Source organism: Brachyistius frenatus, unplaced genomic scaffold (assembly GCF_029030835.1).
Source record: "Brachyistius frenatus isolate BFR_SWC_R1_liver_20210118 unplaced genomic scaffold, ASM2903083v1 Contig_62, whole genome shotgun sequence".
Classification (NCBI taxonomy): domain Eukaryota; kingdom Metazoa; phylum Chordata; class Actinopteri; family Embiotocidae; genus Brachyistius; species Brachyistius frenatus.
This window is the reverse complement of record NW_027210661.1, coordinates 2,194,866-2,218,811: the sequence shown is the minus strand read 5'-3', so window position 1 is coordinate 2,218,811 and position 23,946 is coordinate 2,194,866. Positions and strand designations below refer to the sequence as shown.

At 41.5% G+C, this 23,946-nt stretch overlaps 2 protein-coding genes across 8 annotated transcripts in view; both read left to right on the top strand.

Moving 5' to 3' along the window:
* Positions 1-19,152, top strand: part of dock10 (dedicator of cytokinesis 10) — a 60,111-nt gene extending 40,959 nt beyond the window's left edge. For 3 of the 7 annotated variants that reach the window (XM_069706434.1, XM_069706432.1, XM_069706435.1), the window contains exons 26-57: positions 1,361-1,474; positions 1,647-1,718; positions 1,831-1,977; positions 2,790-2,873; positions 3,014-3,110; positions 3,268-3,300; positions 3,535-3,713; positions 4,875-4,991; positions 5,249-5,366; positions 5,479-5,600; positions 6,274-6,388; positions 6,721-6,787; positions 7,189-7,236; positions 9,752-9,853; positions 10,444-10,553; positions 10,640-10,755; positions 11,499-11,636; positions 11,728-11,910; positions 12,001-12,111; positions 12,192-12,407; positions 12,520-12,577; positions 13,206-13,307; positions 13,888-13,994; positions 14,141-14,263; positions 14,355-14,468; positions 15,766-15,912; positions 16,009-16,219; positions 16,322-16,512; positions 16,598-16,698; positions 17,523-17,661; positions 17,864-17,936; positions 18,107-19,152. In XM_069706434.1, the coding sequence (XP_069562535.1) occupies positions 1,361-1,474; positions 1,647-1,718; positions 1,831-1,977; positions 2,790-2,873; positions 3,014-3,110; positions 3,268-3,300; positions 3,535-3,713; positions 4,875-4,991; positions 5,249-5,366; positions 5,479-5,600; positions 6,274-6,388; positions 6,721-6,787; positions 7,189-7,236; positions 9,752-9,853; positions 10,444-10,553; positions 10,640-10,755; positions 11,499-11,636; positions 11,728-11,910; positions 12,001-12,111; positions 12,192-12,407; positions 12,520-12,577; positions 13,206-13,307; positions 13,888-13,994; positions 14,141-14,263; positions 14,355-14,468; positions 15,766-15,912; positions 16,009-16,219; positions 16,322-16,512; positions 16,598-16,698; positions 17,523-17,661; positions 17,864-17,936; positions 18,107-18,165 (3,714 nt within the window). In that variant the 3' untranslated portion in view covers positions 18,166-19,152. The remainder of the gene's footprint in view (positions 1-1,360; positions 1,475-1,646; positions 1,719-1,830; positions 1,978-2,789; positions 2,874-3,013; positions 3,111-3,267; positions 3,301-3,534; positions 3,714-4,874; positions 4,992-5,248; positions 5,367-5,478; positions 5,601-6,273; positions 6,389-6,720; positions 6,788-7,188; positions 7,237-9,751; positions 9,854-10,443; positions 10,554-10,639; positions 10,756-11,498; positions 11,637-11,727; positions 11,911-12,000; positions 12,112-12,191; positions 12,408-12,519; positions 12,578-13,205; positions 13,308-13,887; positions 13,995-14,140; positions 14,264-14,354; positions 14,469-15,765; positions 15,913-16,008; positions 16,220-16,321; positions 16,513-16,597; positions 16,699-17,522; positions 17,662-17,863; positions 17,937-18,106) is intronic. The other 4 variants (XM_069706439.1, XM_069706433.1, XM_069706438.1 and 1 more) reach the window with 4 other exon arrangements.
* A 2,678-nt stretch (positions 19,153-21,830) lies between these two features.
* LOC138625507 (putative coiled-coil domain-containing protein 195) lies at positions 21,831-23,875 on the top strand. Its single transcript, XM_069706462.1, has 3 exons — positions 21,831-22,331; positions 22,772-22,994; positions 23,204-23,875. The coding sequence occupies exons 1-3, from the start codon at positions 22,001-22,003 to the stop codon at positions 23,331-23,333; spliced, it is 684 nt and encodes a 227-aa protein (XP_069562563.1). The 5' UTR covers positions 21,831-22,000; the 3' UTR covers positions 23,334-23,875.
* The last annotated feature ends 71 nt before the right edge of the window (positions 23,876-23,946 follow it).

Sequence of the window (23,946 nt, the reverse complement as noted above, 5' to 3'; positions counted from 1 at the left end):
GTGTGTTTGGACCAACAGAAGCGTGTCTAGGTCCATGTGCCCAGAACGCTGTGCTAACACACATAAAAAGAGGGAGAGAAGAAGAAGAAAGGTTGATTGAGTAGGAGGCAAACTAGGACATTCAGCTCGCTCCATCAGAAACACAAGGCATGTTTGTTTAGGAAAATCAGTGAGAGAATTAGAGAAGAGAGCTTGAGGAACCACGAGACCTGTTTCATGTTGGCCACAGCGAAGGAAAACTGCCGAGTTTGAAGAGGTAGTGGCAGAGAGGAAGGGTGGGAGGTAAGAGGACTAGCACAGTAAATGGAACCACGGTTGCCATAGCAACAGATTGGCATGATGTTCAGTACGAGTGGTGTCCAATTTAAACTGCTGAGTGTGTGTGTGTGTGTGTGTGTGTGTGTGTGTGTGTGTGTGTGTGTGTGTGTGTGTGTGTGTGTGTGTGTGTGTGTGTGTGTGTGTGTGTGTGTGAGCATGTGCGTATTCATTTACTGGAGCATGAATTGAGTACAATCCTATGATTGATTAATGTTGTAGTTTTTTATTACTTGATTAGCCAAGTGGAAAAATATTGTATTTGCCTTATATCAGGTTGCGGTTTGTGTTTTTGGTTCACAGGCTCCTACTGTATTTGTGAATGTGTGTATTAGCACACATTGGTAGTGAGACAATTAATCGATTAATTGAAGAAAATTGATTTTGATCTCTAAGTTGTTTAAGTTCTTTTTCTAGAAAAACTTGTTCCACTATCCTAGTTGTGAGGATTTTCTGCTTTTCTGTGTTTAAATGTAATAAATTCATCTTGTGGTTAGAAAGAACAAGACATTTTAAGATTTTTGTAAACAGGGTAAATAGTCAACTGATCAAGAAAAAATAATACTGATTATTTTCATTATCTTTTAATCTGAGATATTTTATCAACTAATCAAAGAATTATTTTGTCAACAAAACATAAAAAAAATCTTTAAAATGTTGTTTTGTTTGTCAAACCATCCACAAACCAAAAATATTCAATTTATTATAATGTAAGACAAATAACACAAGAAAAATTCACATATTTGAGAACCTTGTTTTGCCCATTGTTTTGGCATTTTCTCTTGAAAACAATTTCAAAATAACATTTTTCTTATTAACTAATTGTTGCAGCTATGTTGCCTGCAGTTCCTTATCTTTTCTCCCCCCCCCCCCCTTTTCACTCATCTTAATTTTGTTGCTCTCCAGTCAAAGTCAGATAATTCCTAAAAATAAAATCATTAAAAAAAGACAAATCAATATTGAAAAAAACGGAGATTTAGCCCTATACGTATAAGTGCACCTTTGAATGACTACTTCTGCATCCTTGTTCCTTCTCTGTCCTTAGTACGTGTTCAAGTCAGAGGCCCATGGCTTCAGGACGGTTCACGAGGAGCTGGCTAAGGGAATGACCTTTGACCTGAAGAGCAATGAGCAGGCGGCAGTGAGGAATGTCCTGAAGGTTTGTCTCTCTCCTCAATTGATTCATTCTAAAATGGGAAATCTTTCTTTTTTTCCAAATGAATGACATGGAGCTTCAAAGGTTGAAGAGAAAAAAGTTTTAAAAAAAAGTCTTAATTACAAACAAAATATTGAAACAAGAATGACCTTGCTTTGACCTCTCCCTGTTTCAGTTCTCCTGGTTCTTCTTTGAGCTCATTGTCAAATCCATGGCCCAACATTTGGTTGACTCTGACAAAGTGAAGGTAAGGTGTTATTATTTTGTAACCTCGTGTTCTTGGTTAAGTACACGTCCTTTGCACTCTTTAATGTTCCTGGGATTTGGTGCACAACTGTGTTATACTGTTGTTCATACAGCTTCCGAGGCCCCAGCGTTTCCCCTCATCCTACCTGAGCCGTGTGGAGACCCTGGTGGAGACAGTGTCCGAACACATCTTCTGGAAGAACAAAGACCTGGGGGAAGAAACACGCAGTGCCAACTTAGCTGTGGCAGCTTTCGTCAAGGTGGGAGCAAAATATTTCTTGTCTCATGGATTTAGATTACGAGGGCGATCCCTCACGCTTCAGAATGTCGTAGTTAAAGTCTGTGTTGACAGTCTAACCCTGGGCGACGGATTTGTGCACAACGCCGTGAATGTTAAAGAAACCCCACACGATTGCAATAATGACCTGACACGCCCTCTTCAATCTTGGGCAGTGATGTTTTGTTGAAATGAAAACGTCACTGAAAACACTTCTCCAGGCTCATTGCTTCATTGCTGTGGATTTCCTAAAGCATTTCAAGGGTCCCTTTTCCCCCTTTTCCCAAGTTTGACACGAAATTGGAAGTGCTCTCTCTGCTCAAGTTCATGGTGTAATCGCTTATACGCATGTAGCAGTGGTCACAAAAACACATGTAACTCAAGTGCTGATGAAGATCAAGCAAGGAAACTTGGAATACTTCCTCACAGAAGCTATTGCTTCCCCCTGCTCCATTCACATCACTGTGCTGCGCTTCATATGCACGCAATGGGGACAGTCTTGGACCTATTGGATCCATCCATCTATAGTAATAAACAAGCATTTCTAAAAAAGAAATGATGCTCTGGGCCCCAGTGACATTTCAGCAGACAGTAGGGAACCCACATTAATGTGCTATTAAGCTGACTGCATGTTGCTCAAGGAGAGGTCAATACAAACTGTATCAATATTCTGCAAACACAAACCGTTCCCCATTAATTCCTAAGTCTTTCTTCAATGGTCTGTCTCCCTCACTTTTTTTTAACTGATGCTGAGTCTTGTCTGTAATTGTACGGCGTCTGTCTGTCTGGTTGCAGCGCTGCTTTACTCTGACGGATCGAGGCTTCACGTTCAAACTGATCAGCAACTACATTAACATGATCACTGCTACTGACAGCAAGGTAAAAACATAGTAAAGATTCATCGTAAAGACAAATATAATTGAAAAGCCCTTTACCATATTTGAAGTTTACAACTACATACCTATATACAATGTAATAATATGGATTTTTTTTTTTTTTTTTTTGTGTGTGACTGATAGATCTTGTGTGAGCTGAAATTTGAATTCTTGAGAGAAGTGTGTAACCACGAACACTACATCCCTCTCAGCCTGCCTCTACCCTCCGCTCGCATCACAGGTAAGAGTCCAAGTCCTTCCCTGTGGTTCAGTGACACCAGTGTTAATGTAGTAACTGTCATACATCAAGTAGCTCTCACTCTCATTTGTGTATTAACAGTCTGTCACTCTATCTTACTCGTTCTGTCATTTTTTCTTACTTTATTTGTCCATGTCAGACCATGCATCCCCAGAGCCACAAAGTACTCATGGTAAATATGTTCACTCATTTCTCTGTGGTGTTCAATGTGCTGCAGTGGTATGACGATGATGAAACTCATTGAATGTTTGGCTTTTCACATTATTTGTTCACTGTAACCATATTTCTGTTTAGAAATGGATGAATTAACTTCCTGGCAGAAAGCAAATATTGGCCTTAGCGTTATTAAAATTTTGCGCAGCTCAGTTAATTTAAAGTGTGAATCCTTTATGGTGTCTCTCCTCAGTGTCAGTGCCTGAGTACAACCTGACCGGAGAGTTCTGCAGAAAACACTTTCTGACTGGCCTGTTGCTACGGGAACTGGGGCTGGCCCTCCAGGATGAGCAGGACCTGAGACACCTGGCCTTGGCCACCCTGAAGACCCTGATGGCCAAGCACTCTCTGGATGCGCGCTATGCCACCAAGGTAGACAGAACATATGTTTATATGGGAGAAAACTAAAAGCCGTGAACAATGAGTCATCAGCGCACAGTAGAAATTCTTCCATTGTGACTCATGCAAGCACATAAAGACTGACATGTGACTGTTCATAGCAGCTGCAAGCAACAGTGAGGATTTCTTAATAAATGCTGGGAAGTTTCTGGAACAGATCAAGTTTAATAATCTGCCCTCTGTTAAACAGCACCAAATACTGCCAACCACAACAAACAGCAGGACTGAAGTCTCAGCCAAAACTAGGTCCGTTCAAATCTGAGTCAAAACTCCAAATGTGTGCGATCTGGAAATAAAATGGAAAACAGGGAAATGATGATGTGAAAATGTTCTTAGAAGGATATATGAGTTATTACAGTATGTAAAAAGTGACCGAGCCTTTTCTGTCCGAGAAGATCTGCTGTGAAATTCCCAGGTTAAGCCCCTGAATCTTTGTTATTATGGTAAAGTTTATTGTTATTATTATGTATCTGCATTATGTTTTTTCTGTTATGAAGTGTTCAAAGACAGTAAAAAACACAAATATAGATGATCAAATAAAGCTTCTTAGATATATTGATAACCTCTCCAGCAACACATTGTAAGCACAACTTTATTTGAAAGTTTTGCCGAAGTCAGGAAATTTAAGTTATGTTTCATAGGGAGGCTGTGGCTCAGACGGTAGAGTGGGTTGCACACTAATCAGAAGGTTGGTGGCTCAATCCCCAGCTCCTTCTGCCCACATGCCTAAGCGTCCTTGAGCAAGACACTGAACCCTAAGTTGCTCCCAATGGTGTACCATCAGTGTGTGAATGTGCTCCTGATGGCAGCACCTTGCATGGTGATCTGTCTCATTAGTGTGTGAATGGGAAAACCATGTTAAAGCACTTTGAGACCAAAAGGTGATAAAGCCCTATACAAGTACAGACCATTTAATAATGAATGAATTCAGTCTCATGTTTTTACACTGGGGTGATCACCAGAGGCACTTTTCATTTTAAGAACAACAACATTCAAACTTTGCAAACATAAAAAATATGTACTTGCTTTATTTATCAAAGGAGGTGTTGATTTACACGCTACTGTCTGATAAAAGAATCTGCACAAACGTTGTAATGAGACTAATCGTGATGTCCGTGTAATTAACTTTTCCAGGAGAAGCAAGCAAGAATTGCGTCGCTCTACCTGCCTCTGTACGGCCTGATCCTGGACAACATGCCTCGATTCTTCCTCCGGGATTTCTTCCCCATCTACTTCACTTCTAGTGACCAAGTAAGAATCAAGATGAGGGATTTTAATATTATTTGCAGTTGCAATAATTGGTTTTCTGCATGGGTATTCTGCTAAACTCAATTTAGAACTTAACCCTGTCATTTTGAATGCTGAAAATATTGTTGCAATCTTTTTGCAAGCTTCTTAATAAAATCTTATAACCAATAGATGTGACAGACAGAAGTATAAAAGACTCAGGCTAAACAAAAAGCATTTCCCTTTCCTTCCATGTGCACCCCTGTTTACACCCCCACCAGGGCTCTCGAGATGACCTCAGTGTTGGGGGAGGAGTGGCTGGAGGGGGGATTCCTGTCATTCGCCATGGCAACTCTGTGGATGCCTCCTTTTCCAAAGAAGTACTCAACTCCATTACAGGTAGCTCTGTGTGATGTGTGTGTTCATATTTTTGTTTTGGTTAGTCTATATATAAAGTAAAAACGTGTGAATAAGGACGTTGATGCTGACACCCTTCCTCCCCCACCACCAGCCTTCTCATCCTTTGCAGTTGCTACGGGTAACCAGGCTGACTCTCGAGGTTCTCTAATCAGCGTGGACTCCAACCCTAGCAACAGTGACAGGAACAGTGAGAAGATGGATGGATGTGAGAAGGTGAGAGAAGGAAAGGAATTAGAAAACACAACTGTGTACCTTGTGTTTGACACACTGCACATGGTCAGTGGCAAAGGAGGAGTGTGAGGCATTAATAATAGATTTCATAATATATATTTATTTCTGAAAGAAGAGGGCAGAAAAAATATGGTGGACAAATTAACTTTACACACTGCTCTTTTACCAGTTTAAGAATGTCATCACTGATATATTTAAACAAGGCAAGACAAGCAATAAAATGGCTATGAAGTTTGTCAGCCATCAGTACCTCCGACAACCCCCATCACCAACACCACCACTAGATAATTTTACCTAATCTTAAATTATTTAGATTTCTCATATTTCATTAATAGAGTTAGCCGTATGGGCATATTTTCTGGAAATGGAGTTTCCCAACATAGAGGTATACATGATGTTTCCAAACCTTTCCCACTTGGTCTGAAATACAATTTGCGCTTGGAATTCCAAAAACCTGATTTGCTGGCCTAAAGGTTGTAAAATTTCATCTGAAGATACCATATGATCTTATAAAATACCCGTTAAATCTAACTTTCCCCGAGACCCACAAATTCACATTAATACATATAGAGAAAACCTCAATGTCCACAGCAGAAGCCATAACCCTGATAACTATAATTTGTATTTCTTTATCTGTCTGGATGTTTGTCCTTAGTTTGCCCGGCCCCAGTCCCTGATTGGCTTCGGTTCTCGCTGTGACAAGTTGGACCAGGCAGAGACCCGCAGTCTCCTCATGTGTTTTTTACACATCATGAAAACCATATCTGAAGGTGAGAAATTACATTTTACTGATATTCATACACAGGATCTACACAGTCCAGTCCAGTTAAACTGTGGTGGAAATGCTATTTAGGATTTATTCTATTTACTATTATATCAGTGTTTATGAGGGTTTCCCAAGATGCATAGAAGCCTACTTTTCTTTTTTTTTTGTTTAACTATTTTGATACAGATATGTGCACTTTCTTTCAGGCTCAAGCATGGTCTATTTGAATCACTCCTTTAGCATCTCAGCGTAAAACTGACTATCAAAGCCCCTCTGGTACTTGGCCAGATGTCTGCTCTGGTGTGTGACATGATATTCTTTGCTGTCTATTTCCAGATGTGCTGGTGTCCTACTGGCACCGGGCCATCCACCAGGAGATCTCCGACTTCTTTAACATTCTGGAGTAAGACCCCTATTTTCTTCACTGCACAGTATTACCACTGGTCCTATTAAGTTGATTAGTGTTACTTAGAGAGACAAAAAAAAACTTCAACAGTTAAGGATGAGGACAGGCAAATGAGAGGACAGGAAAATGGAAGATGGCCAGAAGGGAACAGAGAAAAGTAATGACACAGCAAGAGAGAGAGAAGAAAAACAGACTGTCGTTCCAATGAGAGCTCCCTGTCCACCGAGGAGTGCAGTAACTTTCCAGTTAGTTTCCAGTTTGTGTCAGCATTTAGACTGTTCTGGTGCAACTCCGTTTGATCACATGCACCTCATGTACCCTGTGTTTTAATCTTACAAAATACATAAAAACAGTCTAACTGATGCTTATGATATTTTTTAAATTGTCTGTTACCTCAGGCTGTGTCTTCAGCACTTCAGGTTCCTTGGAAAGCGCCACATAGCCAGGTGAGTCCGTGCCCCTCACTGCTTTCCCCGTCAAAGAGAAGGACCAGGTGTTATTCAGATGCATTTGTTATAACGCTGCGGATATGGAAACAGCTTATTAACTCAACATACAGCCAAAGGTTGCCGCACCCCCACCCACTGATACATAATTCATATAATCATGCTCACACATGGATGCACACATGTGTAAATGCAGCCACACACAGGCATGTAAAAAAAAAAAACCACACAAACAGATGAATCAAACACAGTCAGGCAGAAATACTAATATGTGTTCTGTATGCGTGTGCACACTCGGGGATGAGCTTCAAGAGGGATGGAGGTAAAGGAGGGCAGAAAAGGAAGAGAGGGGGGAGGTGAAACTCCTGGATCTTGTTGTTAAGAGAGAATCACTGCTGGATATTGTACTGTAGTAGTTGGCAAGCACAGGATGGGGGTTGTTATCGTGTGTGTGTGTGTGTGTGTGTGCGTGTGCGTGTGCGTGTGCGTGCTCTTACTGGAGCTGAGCCATTGGCACTGCTAGAGTCTTCCATCTTCTGGTTCCTCCCAGCTAATTAAATTAGCCCTTTTTTTCCTTTCAGCAATAGGATGCTGAGATGTAAGCCAACAAAAGGCTGGGAGAACACACTGCTTTACTGTGTATGGAGGCATTAACTGAATAAAGATAGCTGGAAGCCTACTGTAGCCAGGGCTCTCAGACGTAGTTGAGCCTGTCTGGGGCTGCTAGCTACTTAACATTCGTCTGTAATACCGGGCCTGGGGGGATTCACAGTCTTACGCCTGTGTCTGTCTCAGCGTCTCTGTCTGTTAGCTCTTTGATGCCTGGCTGAGGCAGTGCGGGCACCCACTGAAATTCAGGAGCGATGAAATACACCAGCAGTGAGTATTCATCCAGCAAGTTAGGGAGATAGTCAGCCAATGTGTCAGACAGCAAATCAGTCATTGAATCCCCTGAAAACATGCTCAATATTTCTTCGCAATATTGAATATTCGTTATTAAAGCAATAATAAAAGAGTTTAAAAAAAACTACTAATAGGGCTCATCGGGAGTGTGTGAATGTGTGTGTTTGAACCGGCAACATAAGTTGTCATCAGTTGGGTTCAAATGTTGCTAAATTGTGATTGGTGTATGGATGTACATGACATTGCAGGTTTCTAATTGAGCCCTGCCCATTTTCTTCTTTTTTTTTTTTTAGATCAGTGAGAAGAGAAAAGCAAAAATACAGAAATGTCTTTTGTAAAATAACCAAATCAGTTTTTCTGTTTATGCCACTGCTGCTAGTAAGAAGCTGATTGAGTTTTTTTTAGGGACTTTGATTTAACCAGCGATTCTGCAGTTTAATTCTAGACATTCCTTTGTTGCTGTCCCAGTTAGTTCAGGGAGCCTCACTTCCTTAACTTGCCATATTGTGGGCTGTAGTGAGGAGACACGTATACACGTGGGCAATATACACAAGTACATCATACAAACAAGTTAACAATTAGTTGTAACGTTTTCTCCATGTTCGACCTTGCTGTTGTCGGCTCCATCACAGTGCATGCCCCCCCTCACCCCCCCTACATGCCGCTCCTGTTAATGGATTGTCACTGTGACTGCACATTTATTGATGTTCTGTTGCATCAAGTAACCCTTTCTGTGTTGACACAAATGAAAATAGATGCATGTTTTGCTTGTTTTTTACATCTTTTACCATATTTTCCTCACTGATGTTGCATGTCGACCTTGTAACCTTCCGTCTCCATGGCGATTGGCTGGTCTCCACCTGCTGCTTGGCTTCTTTGAGTTTCCTTAAAAGGATCTGATGCTGTTGTGTTGATTGGCTTACACAGTAGTTGTGTCTTCTTTCTTTTGTCTGGCCAAGGCACCATTTGCTTTACTTGACTTGGCTTCCAATCGCACTTCATTTAAGCTTCAAAAGAATATGATATGTCGAACATCTGTTTTTTGGGATCCAGTTACTAAGCTGATTTGTGCTGCAGCTTAACTGACATGCAGCTTCATCACATCAATACATTTTAATTCCCATGCTGTCCACTGTTTTACATTAATGCCAAGTCCCAGCCTCTGCTCCCCATTAGCACTCTACCTAGAGTTGATATAACATTTACACAATATTCACTAATGGCAAACTAAAACCATCGACTCTGCTGTGCCTCTAACCTTTCCATCTGGCTGACTTTCCTCTCTGCGCGAGCCGTTTGATCTTTTTTCTGCCGCTCTCATCACACCAAGGTCAAATTGGAGATCTTGTATGCTCTCAGCATTTCATTCGGCCTTTCCAGCATACAATGTGACCCAGCTGCTATAAATTTGTAACCAGGTCACAAAAGTGCAAAAATAGTACTGCTTTGCAAAGTGTTTACATTCAAGCTAGAAGTTAAATTTTTATCGATTGCTGCCATGCTCAAACTGCTCTCAGTTTGGATAACTTCCTAATAATGATGAACACTAAAACAATGATGGTCTTAACTAAACTAACTAATGTTAGCTCTGATGTGGTTGGCTTGTGAACAGGAAGCTAGCCGCGGCAGTAAAGCTGGCCCAGTCAACCCATGCCAATGGCACCCTGAAGGGCTCTAACCACCCCTCTCAACCCTCAAGCCTCTTCCCACAATGGTAATCACCCTCCACCAGGAAACACCTCAGCCATGATGACACAGTTAATCTGAAGACACGGAGTCTTTGGTCACAAAGTGTTCTTAAGCCAATGAAGTCTGGTGATTGGCTCAAAGCTTTTTTTTTTAACGGCAGTAACTGCCACATTTTTTAAACACAGGCGTCACTATAAATAACAATGAGAACACTTGGAGTTAGATCAGAGAAGATAAACACATTTTTGTCCTGTGTATATTCATCATTTATGTGACCACTTCGTTTCCATGTGAACTGCAACTGTGTTCTCAGCATGCCCCTCCTCATACCTGCAGTGTTCTGTGTGATTTGCCAGTCTTTGTCTCCGTAATCTCATTACTTAATAGTCTCCTGATAGCAGCAAGGCATTGGGACATGGATACTCTTTATATTTACCTGCCTACTAAAGTGTGCACAATCTGTAGAGATTGTTGGCCTACCCAGTTTTGTATTACAAATTCAATGGAATTGTCCAAAGGTTTAGTACCACATTTGCTGTAATTTAAACAAGTGACAAATCAAACGCGTGAGCTCTGGGATCGATATATACTGCTGACCCTTGCTGTTGCCTCCAGGATGGCATCTGGAGGTGAAGGTCACCGACATGCTCGCTCCCAGACCATGCCCATCATCCGGGGCAAGAATGCCCTCACCAACCCCAAGCTGCTGCAGATGATGGACACAGGTAACACACACACACACACACTGACCGAGGAGACAGTGAGGTGTCTTATTTGGATTGCATGAATTCACATCTGGTTCTGTTTCTAGATGGAAGTATTCAGGATGGGGACACACTGAGTCCTACAGACATCGAGGCAAACTTGTCCACAGAAGTGGCACTCACTGTGCTGGATGTACTAGAGCTCTTTATTCACCATCACAAGGTCAGTGATTATTTCCTTGTTTACCTGTATTAAGTAAAGTTCTAAACTCCATTTAATGTTATATAGCTACGCTATTTTCCATCTACTTTTTTGTGAACGAGAATCCATTTTACGTTGTTATGCGCAGAATTGCATATATTGTAGCTTCGACACTTAACATGTGAAACCTTTAAATATTGTAGAATGTTATATCAATAATCATTTTATTTTGCCAAATCTGTGACCTGAGCTCAGTTCTCAGATTTCACATTGACATATAATTGCAAACAAATCAGTTATGACTTTTGTACCTTTATTTTGGAAGATATGTAGCACACCAAAAGTTTTTTTTTTTTTAATCAAAATCAAATTATAAAGTTGTATATTTGACTGTAAGAATAAACAGGGAGTTTTGAAATCATATTTTTGTTTCTGCTTCTTGATAATAAACACACACACAAAAAAAAATAGCAGCATTCTCATATCTGCCACCATCATGTTAATACACAAAACAAATCCTCACACTTTTTTGTCCAACTGACACATTTGTTTCAGCTCCAGGAAAAATCACAGCATTAATCATGCACACATTTAAGGCACATCAGTCAAACCAGTTATCATTTACTGCCACCTGGTGGCTGGAATAATCTGTTTCTACTTTGATGTATAAAGTACTGTTTGCCTGAAACCGTTTAAAGAAAGTTGCCTGTTGAGAATGTCACAGTAAAATATGTTTTCTGCTTTATTTTTCTTCCTACATGCAGAAGCAGATGCTGCTGGATGATGGACAGAACACATTGATGAAGAAGGTGCTGGACACCTACTTGCTCTTCTTTCAGATCAACCAATCAACTGCTACTCTACGACACATCTTTGCCGCCCTCAGACTTTTTGTACAAAAGGTCCTGCAAAGTTCATTTAAACATATACCATCTGAGTGAGGACTCCGATTGTTTTTCTTATGTCGGTTTTCATCTTCCTCTCTTTCTGTAGTTTCCCAATGCGTTCTTCCAGGGTAAGGCAGACCTGTGTGGCTGTCTGTGCTACGAGATCCTCAAGTGCTGTAACCACCGATCCAGCTCCACCCAGATGGAGGCAGCTGCCCTGCTGTACTTTGTCATGAGAAAAAACTTTGAGTTTACAAAGGGCAAGTCTATAGTCCGCTCACATCTGCAGGTCAGTGAGACCCAATCTTTAGGGGTGCAAGTAAATGCCTGTGTCGTGTGCTTTGTCCAACTGCACTGACCCTTTCGCTTCTCTCTGCAGGTTATTAAAGCAGTGAGTCAGTTAATAGCAGATGCTGGAATTGGAGGCTCGAGGTTTCAACAGTCTCTGGCAATCATCAATAACTTTGCCAACGGAGATGCACCACTGAAGGTCAATGATTATGATGTGTAGTATACTGCGTAGTGGTGTTTTATTTCTCTTTCGTAATTTCTTGAATGAATTTTCTACAGAACACTCCATTTCCTGCTGAAGTGAAGGACCTGACCAAACGGATCAGGACGGTTCTGATGGCCACAGCCCAAATGAAGGAGCACGAGAAGGATGCGGAGATGCTGGTGGATCTGCAGTACAGTTTGGCCAACTCGTACGCCAGCACGCCTGAGCTTCGACGCACCTGGCTGGAGAGCATGGCCAAGGTTCACGTCCGCAACGGCGATCTCTCGGAGGTTATAAAAATGTTTTGTACTTCTTTTTTTTTTGGTGCTCTTACGTCACAGCTTTCACAAATGTCTTTTAAGATTTAAAATGAATGGTTGTTTGTCTGTGTGTTTCCTATAGGCTGCTATGTGCTACATCCACATCTCAGCCCTGATTGCTGAATCACTGAAGAGGAGAGGTTCGTGCACGCTTTCTGCTGCTTTCACTTCACAGGCTTTTTGCAGCATGGTTCGTGCGTGTATGTATATGCGCAAACACCTGTGCAAATGCAGTGCTATGAAACTGCTGTTAGTTCGTGCATCTCTGCAGACATCGTAACTTCTTTTGGTCCAATCAGAGCTCTCTGTCAATCAGAAAACCCTTCTCTCTCTGCTAACACAGTCATTGTAACATACAAGCATTATTCCTTCATACAATCATGATTGGTGGATGTTTATGCCTAAAAGTAAAAATGTTGGTGACCTGAGTGTGACTTTGTCTGGTTTGAGATTGATGAGGAACTCATGGGGAATGAAGATGGATTCCCACGAGACTGGTGTCCACACCTTTTTCTGTGCTGCATGTTTTCCTATTTGTTTGTTTGTGCGCATGTTTCCTCATCTAAACTGCTGCATGTGTCTATCTTTCACTGTATGTGTCTGGCGTCCTTTCGCATGCGCTTTAGCCACTGAACCTGTGGGCCGATAGCTAGTAAAGCGTGCCAGTAGCTCCGCTGATTTGTGAGCCTTGTCCTTGAGCATAGCAGGCAAAAGCAAGTGGACGTGAACTTTGTAAAACCTGCTCCTCCTCCCCTCCTTACCAAACAGGCTACTGGAGAGCTGACAAGGCCAGGATGTCCAGTGTGTCCCCTGAAGAAAGCCCTGTCTTTAAATGTAGCTCCTTACTAACTACCTCCCGAGATCAAGACAGTGAGTGTGTGCGCCTGGGGCCTGCTGGGTGGTGGGGTTGGGAGTTCAGTATGTATGCGGATGGAGAGACAAGGGAGTGCGGGCGATAATGGGTGTGCAGTGATATTTCTTTGAATTTTTTGGAATTGGGTGGAAGGTGATGATCTTTAGAGGCGGATATGATTTGGATCGAAGGAACGTCAGGTTGTCGAGGTCTGGTTCAGACTTTAACCACTTTTCTACACCGTGTATTGTGCAGTTTCATGTTTTGAGGACAACTGTTCTTGCCTCGATGATGAGTTTGTGTCCGGTTACTTTTTTTGTTCACACAAGTTTCACTGGATAAGATGCTCAGCGTCCCTGAGGTTTGATATAAAGCACACTCACATTTGATGGTTTTTTTGTTTGTTTGTTTTTTTATTTGAGTCTGCAAAAATGGAATGTTTGACTGTAAAAACGTCTTGTATTTTCATACAAGACTATCTGTGTTAGATGCATTTCACGCATCTGTATGTTACAAGCTGAACAGAACAAGGACACGTGCAGGTTTATCTTTTGAATTACACACGCTGATATCACTTCCACTTGTTTGAAACCCTAGCCTCCTTCTCCATGGGCTGGGCAGCCTTTATGTGCATCAGCCCAAATGTGAAGGAGGAGGGCGCCATGAAGGAAGACGCTGGAACACAAGATACGCCATATACTGAGGTCAGTGTTAGATTTTCATGCTGAACTAAACCATAAACTTAGTAGCATTTTATGATTGTGACCATTGTTGCCGGTTGGAGAAGATGGTGGGATGTGATCGTGTCATGCCGAGTGTGAAGGTTTTGTGATCCCACTGTGCTGTGTAGGACACCCTGGTGGAACAGCTGGTGCTGTGTGTGGACTATCTGTGGAAATCGGAGCGATACGAGCTCATTGCGGACATCAACAAACCTGTGATTGTTGTCTTTGAAAAGCGGAGAGATTTTAAGGTAACTGATGCCCTGCTGCTCTTTCTGTGTGAAGGCGTGCACATTATGAGCTTGAATGAGTTTGAACTTGTGTGCTCGTGTTTACGCACAGAGGCTGTCAGAGCTGTACTACGACATCCACCGCTCCTATCTGAAGGTGACTGAGGTGGTGAACTCGGAAAAGCGGCTGTTCGGTCGCTACTACCGCGTGGCTTTCTATGGACAGGTGAGGGACAATTAGCGCACACTACACGGTTAAATGGACTCACCTAACACACACACACACACACACACACACCCACACACACCCCAAGATATAGAAAAAACAGTCACTGTAACTACGCAGCTGACAGATGGATTTGAAACTCCACTAGCCTGTATGATATTACACAATAAATGCAACTGTATTGGTCAAAATTAAGGACCGAGTTCAAAATATTAACTTATATGTGGGATTTTTATGCTTTTTTTTTTCAAAACAAAGCCAAAGAAACTCGTTTCCCTTTTGGCAAATGATACTGTGGTTACTTTGGTTAAACATACTACCAAGTCTCATTGTGAGAAAATCTGAACTTTAGCAAATAAATCTGTCTGCATAGTCAGATTTATTTGGTAATTTGGGATAATTAGCTCCTTAGAAATGGCAAAAGTGTAATATTTAACAAGAAATTAGTTTTTGTCCTGGTGTATCTTTAAATCTCTGGCTTTATCTGTGTACTTCGGCCTTGGTTTTTAAGAACCTGGATCCTTGTCACAGTTTCTCATTCGTTAATGAGTAGATAATATTTCAGCGCAGACATTTCAGGACGCTGAGGTGAAGAACGGGTTTCAAAAAGATGATAATGAGAATATCAAATCAAGAAAACTACAGCGTCTTGTCAGTGATACGTAGAGATGGAAAGATAAGGAGGCCAGATTTTTTTTGACCGAGTCAGTCTCTTTAATTTCTCTGTCTGCTCTTTTCTTCCTTTTTGTTATATTCTAAATCAAGATTGCGGTAAGTTTTGTATGTTTTTGATTTTACATTTTCCTCAGTGCTAACCACTTTTACCTCTCTTCTCCTTCTACCACTATTAACATCTGCCGATCTTACCCGTTGTAGGGTTTTTCTCAAGCTTGCTGTGGTCCATTTTTACTTCCCATAATGCCCAAAGGTGAAGTTGTTCCCTCCCTAAGCATTCAGGAGTGCTGATGTCAAAGATCCACTGTGGACAGGAAGATACACTTTAATAAACCTCATTCACCTTTGACATTTGACTCCTGTGCTGTTGTGAAAATGACCTCTCCCATCCAAAACTTAACACTGACACCCTGTTAGTGCCGAGGTGTTCTAACACAATGACATGATGTGTTTTATCGTCCGTATACGCACCACCAGTGATTCAAGAAACCACAACATAAAATCAGAGTGACAGCAAAAGCAACACAACCTAAACATTAAACTTCCATATAGACACAAACACCAACCTATACGTATAATAGGCTTTGCTAATTAGTGTGTGCATGTGTGTGTGTCCTGATAGGGTTTCTTTGAGGAGGAGGAGAGCAAAGAGTTCATCTACAAAGAGCCGAAGCTGACGGGGCTGTCAGAAATCTCCCAGAGATTACTCAAACTCTACTCAGACAAGTTTGGAGCTGATAACGTCAAGATGATCCAGGACTCCAATAAGGTCAAATGACTTGCTTGTTATTATTTCAGATGTTGGTGAGTCAGTGCTTTGTGGGCGTATAACAAAAATATTCTCTTAACACTTATTTAAAAACAGGTCAACCCTAAAGACCTGGACCCCAAGTTTGCCTACATTCAGGTGACATACGTGGTGCCCTACTTTGACGAGAAGGAACAGCAGGACAAAAGGACCGATTTTGAGAGACATCACAACATCAACCGCTTTGTGTTTGAGACGCCGTTCACTCTGTCTGGAAAGAAACACGGAGATGTGGAGGAACAATGCAAGAGACGCACCATACTGACCAGTGAGCATGTTTCTGTGCTTTGATAGTTTTGTTCTCAGTGAACAGACTGGGGGGAAACTGTAAGAGATTCTGACCAGCGGGTTTTTATTTGTCTGTCTTCAGCGACCTCCAGCTTCCCTTATTTGAAAAAGCGCATCCAGGTGGTGGAGCAGCAGAGCACAGAAATGAATCCGATTGAAGTAGCCATTGATGAGATGTCACGTAAAGTGTCTGAGCTCAACCAGCTCTGCAACATGGAGGAGGTGGACATGATCCGGCTGCAGCTGAAACTGCAGGGCAGTGTCAGCGTCAAGGTGGGGGAATTCCTCCTCAATACAGGTGCACGTGTGAATTTAGGTGCTTTGCTTGGTTTTGTCTCACCCGATCATCCCCACCCAGGTGAATGCAGGGCCTATGGCTTATGCCAGGGCATTTCTGGAGGAGAAGAATGCGAAGAAATACCCAGACAACCAGGTCAAACTTCTGAAGGAGATCTTCAGGTAGGACTTTACTGCACAAGTCAGTGCAAAGTGTTGTGGATTTTTCTCCTTGCACTAGATATTAGCTCTGTATTTTGCATTGAATTAGTGCTCTGGGGACAATAGAAGTCACTTACAGCAGGCTAAAGCATACTTAATAATTAAAATGTACTGAAGTGACAAAGTGAACAAAACAATATTATGATACTGTTTATATTATATATCTTTATGTTAAATCAATGGCAAGGCATTGTTGGAACATAAAAGATGTGATAGTGTTCCTTACCCAGATCATTAATGGGCAGTTATAAATATATGATTCACATTTCTATGATATCCGACTTTAATCCACTATACATGTCTGGACATATTTACAGTTGCGGCGATGTCACTATTTTAGCAATGCTGACTCCTTATGAACCCCTGCTTGCTGTATTCAGTTTGAGCAACTACAGGTGTATCTCAGAGGATCACTGGTACCCGTGAATGTGGATTGTGATACAGGGTCGTGGTATTTCCATAACGACCTGTGTTTTGTTCTATCGAACTTTACTGCCATCTGCTGGATTTGAACATGCATGGCATTAAGTAGGCCAAATGCCCTATCAAGCGATGAAAAAATAACTGTTGGATCTGCACCGTCCTTTCGATCTGCTCCAAAATGCAATTGTTTCTTCCTTGGCCAGTGCTACACCGTTACACCAAGTTTCATGAAAATAGGGCCGGTAGTTATTCCGTAATCCTGCTGACAAACGATTACACAAACCAAGCTGAAGACATAACCTACCCGGGGGAGGTAATAATCAGCACACTACAATAAGCCAAACTTTATTTGCCCTCTGCAGGCAGTTTGCAGAAGCCTGTGGTCAGGCTTTGGATGTGAATGAGCGACTGATTAAGGAGGACCAGCTGGAGTACCAGGAGGAGATGAGAGCTCACTACCGGGACATGCTGACCGAGCTGTCTGCCATCATGAATGAACAGGTCTCTCTATGCAATGACCACTGAGTGTACAGACCCTTTTACCATACTGTGGCTTTTGTTTTTTTTCCAGTTCAGATGCATGGCGTACTGAGCATCATCTTTTCCTACGCATTATTTAATGAGGCATTTTGCATTTTCATGGGTTTCTGTTGCAACTGCATACTTTTCTCTACTTCTTTTCCAACCTTTTCTCTCATTGCAGCTTCAAAAACGTGTTCTTGCCATCAGTACCTCCTCTTTGTCTAACAGCTCTCTGTCCACTCTCTCTAAGACTGGTATGTCATGCCATCAAATTCCTTTACAAAAGACATCTTGCCACCTTGCTACTCACCTCACTTCCCCTGATATCCCTGCCTTCTCAGGAGCCAAAGTGCCAGTCTTGATACTTCCTTTCATTTGCATTTTCCTGTTCCAATGCCAGCTTTTTATTCTTACTCTTGTGCAGATTCCTCACACAAGACAACCAGGAACGGAACGGCACAGCACCTACTGAACGGCCAATAGACTCGCCAGAAATCCTAAGTGTCAGCGAGAGCCTCAAAGGGGCTCATTTGCTTGTTTCTGACTGTAGTTTATATTTTCTTGCTGCAGGGAGCAGCGGGCTAGTGGAACTGTGACTGATGAAGAGTGTAGAGAAAACAAGGGAAGAAGTGTGTAGACTGTGGTTGTGGTAGTCTGTAGTCCTGTCGTGGAACTTTGACCGTCTACAGTAGAGGCCAGGCTGCTGGACTGTTAGCTACTGTTTGTTTTGGTTGTCGTAAAAAAAAAAAATTTAAAAAAAAAATCCCCTTTCCCTGCCCACTGATTCAGCAGCTTACATACTGACACAGACACTCACTATTAAATACATACAGTGCACACGCACGGGCACGCAAACACACAACAACATGCGCCTTCTCTCCACAACCCTGACCCTTTAGAGAACAGTGACCTTACTGAGCTCGAGGTGCGTTCAGCTATATACAGGTATGTAATATAAAGCTTTCTGGTGCATTTTAGATACAGTTTTTAAAAAAAATGTTTCCTGTGGAATATCATTGTACTCCAAACTATCTAAAGATGTCTTTCAAGACAGCTTAATGTGAAAAAGAAAAAGTTTTGGATACAGGTCTTAATTAGCCAAGAATCTGAGGAGTTGAACGCACCTCCAGTTCTTGTTTGAATGTAGAGCAGCTCCACATTGCTACTTTGTATCCTTGCTAACATTCTGGAAAAATCAGCTTGCCAATTTTCAAATGGGAACAAACAAAAAAAAAAAGTATGTTTTGTAACATTTTTTATAATTGAAATTGCATTGTTACTGTTATTATTTCCTGTACTGTTTTGAATTGTAAATAAGAAATATTAATATTTAAAAATGTTTGAAATGTTTCTTCTTTTTTTTTTATAAAATATACAATATATAAATATTTGTTTAGCTGAATTAAAAAAACAAACAAAAACTAAAGTTTTATGTATAACATTTAAATAAAATTTTGTTAATGTCCAAAATTCATGATTATACTTTTCTTCATCTTCTGTCCTGATGTTAGTGTTGCTACGGTTGTGTGTCCTCTACAGGGAGTGCAAAAACACATTCATATTTGAGTAAAATGACCAAACTAAGATTGCCAGGTGATGTATGGTAAGTTTGCGGTCATCATTTCCGTCAAGCGCAACAGCTGTGTACAATTTGTGACACTACGTTGTCAAAAATTGGCTTCAGGTCAATCTGTCATCTCCCTCCACCATCAGAGACACAAGGCCAGTGCTGTTAATGTTTACAGCTTGGTTATTTGAAAATATTTCCTTCTTAGATACATTTCTTACTGTATAAATGAGGTATTTACAGTTGTGGTATTTTTTTTTCTTTGTATGTCAGTTATAGTAAGAGAAACACATAGTGTACATGTAAAGGCTTCATGGAGTAGGAGTTTAAATATATTTTTAACTCAGAAAGGCTGAAATCAAAGGACAGAGTCCAAAAGCAGCATTTTTGGGATTATTGATTTTTTTTTTTTTTTTTTTCTTTTCGTGTCAGAGGGGTCAGAACGAAGTTGCAAAATGAATCTAAATGTGAGTGGTTTGTTTACGTCTGATGGAGCCTCGATGCTCTCATCATCACTGCCACGGGTCTGTTTGGTCTTTCTGTTTCAGACCGTCTCCACTGTGTTTACCCTGAAGCACTGTTCTCCTCTGTGCTTTGAGTCTTTATTGACGACTCTGTATTTTGTATGTCCATAATCGATCCCCCCCATCCAGAGTATTTTACCAAGCTGTTGGCACCTAAATCTGGAAAGACTGATTTTGTTTATATGAATAACCACAAGGTAAATGGAAGAGTTTTTTTCATTTAGTTATATATCCCTCTGACTTTAGAAGTAGGGCTGAACAATATAATGTTTTATGCTACATTATAGTCAGATGGTGTCTGGGTAAACTAAAGCAATTTTAGAAACTCGTTTTTTTTTTTTTACATAATTTTACTACCAAGCCATATCAAAAGTGACCCTTGGTATTTTGTACCATGGAGTTTTGCCTGCAGTAGTTAATGATCTTTTTCTGTAAGTGCAAACAGTAACATCCGTATGTCCAGGGTAAAGTTGGTTTTGGGATGTCTGTCACTATACTTAGCTGTACAGTGGTTCCGCATAAAGAAGCTACAGAGAAGTATGGATTTACACATGTCATCATTAATCAAAAGGTTGGATTCAATAGGAAACTTAAAAGGAATGCATATACAGCCAGTGGCAGATGAAGAAATGTAGACAGAAACTCCGATATTTGTGAGAAGAGTGTATTGCACTGACTTCAGCGCACAGAAGAAAACAAAACTTGCGTTTGAGGTTTCACTGAAAGTGAAATGGCATTAAAATTTAGCATGTAGTCTGACAAGGAACAGTTTCCATGGGATCTGGTGTCAGTTTTTTTTTTTCTTCCAATTGTTGGGTATAATTACTGAACATGCAGAGTGAGCAGCAGAGTGGTTGTTTACTTATTGATGCTAAGCCTGTGGTTGGGACACTGCATGTAAAAAGAGGTTAAGTGGCCCTGAACATACAGCTGGTGGTAAAAGACAGCACTTGTCTGTTTATGTCTGCCTGACAGCTGACACATTTACATCTCTGCCGCTTCACTCTCCCTCTGATGCACACCTGAGGTGCAGCAGATTGAGTTGCATTGAACTCCTATATACATTATGTCCTCTTCACAAACTCTTTTCCTTCCAGCCAATCAGTATTTCTCTCCTCTTCACTCTCATCTCTCTCACTTCCCTCCGTCTCTGTAGCCTACTTTGTGAAGCAGAAAGGAGGGGGCTGATTGGGTTTCTCTCCTCTGCCCGTCTACCTCCGAGTGGCCTAGACTCCAGTAGGGTCAGGTTGCTCTGAGCCAGCACCATTCACTCCAAGTCACAGACGACAAAACCTAGTTAGCCCGGAGGTACAATGTCTGAAACTCACTTGGCAGCCAATGGCTATTCCCGGCAGCATTTTACATTTTATTTTATATAATTTTAAAGTATGCAGGCACTTTATGTTGGAGTCAGGCCAGCTAAGCTGCAGGTGCAATCTATTCATAGACCACCCTCGACATCCCACCCCCATCCCCAAGACTGCCTGCAGTGGTTTCACCCCTGACCTCTGCCTTTATCAAACATGTATTAATGAGACAGAGGACCATATTTTTTAGCATGCTTAGATTTCAGAGGCCCATCAATCCAAGTGTTTCCCTGTGTTGAGTTAACTTTTCTATCCCAATTGTAGCCGTTTAGGTTTAAAAGACATAAATCCATGCTGTCTTATATAAACAATCCTCTCCTTCAAAATCAGAACAGAAAAGAAATCCTGTAAAATGGCCTTTTTCAGTTTTCTTCCTAGATATTTTTGCTGACAGATTGAATTAATATTTTAGGAGGATCTTGTAATCCCAACAGAGACATGGGTAGCTACTACAGAAGTTGAGTGCAGTAAATCAGATCTTCCTCATCTTTTCTTGACATAAAACATGAAGTTGCTACACATGCTGCAGCAACAAAAAGATGTAAAAAAAAAAAAAAAAAAAAACTCATTTTCGTGATCCTGCGGGTTTAGCAGGTCTCCCGCCATTCAAGCTCATGTACAATGCGCATTTCATTTCCGACCCCTGCTTAGTTTTCCTGAAACTGGACGCCGGAGCTGATTAATAAAACATCCTTCGTGTGCTGCTGGCTGATCACCGGAGACCTTTCAGCTGTATAAGTGGTGAAAGGCGACATAATCTCCCCACAACAAGATCTGGACTGAGATTGAGAGACAGAGAACACACAACACACACACACAGGCACTCGGCAGGAAGACCACAAAAGCCCTTGGGGAGCAGCATGTTAAAACCGCAGCAGCACGGGGATCTTCTTCTGCACGACTCCCCGCCCGTGTTTGGGAAGCCGTGGTACTGGCAGCGCAGCAGAAGCACCATGGAGAGCACCCGCAGCCTGGCGCAGGTCATCATGGAGATGCGCGATGAAATCAAGACGTTGGAGACGGAGAACCGCGAGCTGAGAGGAGGCTATGGTCAGCGGTCATTTGGGGTCATGCCAGGAGAAGCTGGCCCGGTGTCCTCAGCAGCAAAGCAGCAGGCGGGAACAGAGGAGAATCCCTACGTGAACCTGAGACGAAATGCGTCTGCGCCAGTCCTGGAGGGACAATACAAGGGTAAGAGGAAAAGCTGAGGGCCTGTCAGAGCACAGGTGGTTGTTTTTAAGATCCATAGTAATTGAACTTACCATGTGTACTAAAAAAGGAAGTCACCAGCACCTGATAAATGATATGTTGATATGCCTGTATTAATCCAAGATAACCTGATGACACCCTCAGCTGGTACCGCTCATGATAACTAAACATGTGTAAAATTGGTTTGAAGGCCCCTTTAATTATTGGGACTTTTTAATAGGAATGCATTCATTATTCACAAAAAAGACAACAAATATTAGAAAGTGCAATAGGACAATTGAATAGAACAAATGTTCTGGTACATATTTAAAACCTTGGGTATGACATTTACAATCTGAAAATCTCCTCAGTGTTTTCTTCTCCTATCTCTGACATATCAAAACAAATCAACTCCAGTTCATCATGTTCATGTTATTTCACAGAGAACGCTGTCATGACTGTTCGAAGGTACTCTATAAGCTCCACCCTGTCTGGGGTGACCATGCGAGAGGGAAGAATGGACAGGGGTCGGCTCAGTAATTCTGGATGGGAGAGGCTACAAGAAGAAATCCAGCATGGGAATAGTGTCTTCGTTAACTCAGCCAAAGGAGAAGTGGGAAAAGCTACCAATCGACACTCCCTGCAGGAATATGTCCATAAAAACAGGTACCAAGAAGCATTTTCAATTCCAAAAATGTAGCTCTTAAAGCAGCATCTTTGAATACTGTGATCTAAACTTGACACAGGAGAGGCTTTAAAGGTTGTTTTAATGTACTTCATGGTTTGTTATCTCTCGTTTGCCCTCGTCTTATTCACCTTCTCCTTATTACCAGCTTTATAGACAAATAATAATAATTATGTCTTTGTCCTTTCAGGGCCAAGGTAAAAACGGTCACCTTCCTTCTACCTGTGGATGACATCTACACCAGCCGGCCAGTTCTGACCAAACACAGGGAGGAGCCTAAAATAACTGATCTGGCCTCCATAACTGAGACTGATTCTTGACAGAACAACTTTTAAAGACTTTAGATGTTGGACAAAATGCAGACACGGCCCGAGCCACTGTGGCCAGAGACAGGTTAGCCTCTTCATCCAGGTCAATGTAGACTGGGCTCTTAATGAGTACGCCAGCAGACCGATTTTTATCACACCTGTCCACACAAACAGAAGACTCTGGTTACAGGTGTTGTTTTCATCTGGCCATGGCAATCCATGCTCGGTCAACAGTGATGAGACACGGGGCCCTCTGCGGCGAGGATCAGATGTCTGGACTCCTCTCGCGACCTCAGGTGTCGTTTCTGAGTGATACACACACCTGCAGGTGACAGCCCTTTTACAGACACTTGTGGTCGCTGAATCAGGCCTCGTGAGCAACATCTGGTTTATTATTTAACAGCAAACTTCATTATCTAAAAGCTACATTTCTGATTTCCTCACAGTGTTCCTAAAGAGTGTTTTTTTATTTATTTTTCTTTTAGTTCAAATCTCACACTAGGCTCTGCTTTCATGTATGAAAGGTTTCTTTAAATAAACAAGTGTTTGGAATATTTATTTGAAGTATTTTTATAAAATTTTAAGTAAGGTATCTTCAACAGTCATTGTAAATCTGTGGTATACA

What these genes read in the sequence shown, in the direction of transcription:
- LOC138625507 (XM_069706462.1), top strand. Translation starts at nt 22,001, where the DNA reads ATGTTAAAACCGCAGCAGCACGGGGATCTTCTTCTGCACGACTCCCCG. An exon ending in CCTGGAGGGACAATACAAGG is followed by an intron (nt 22,332 to 22,771) that starts GTAAGAGGAAAA and finishes GTTATTTCACAG; the next exon opens with AGAACGCTGTCATGACTGTT. An exon ending in GAATATGTCCATAAAAACAG is followed by an intron (nt 22,995 to 23,203) that starts GTACCAAGAAGC and finishes TTGTCCTTTCAG; the next exon opens with GGCCAAGGTAAAAACGGTCA.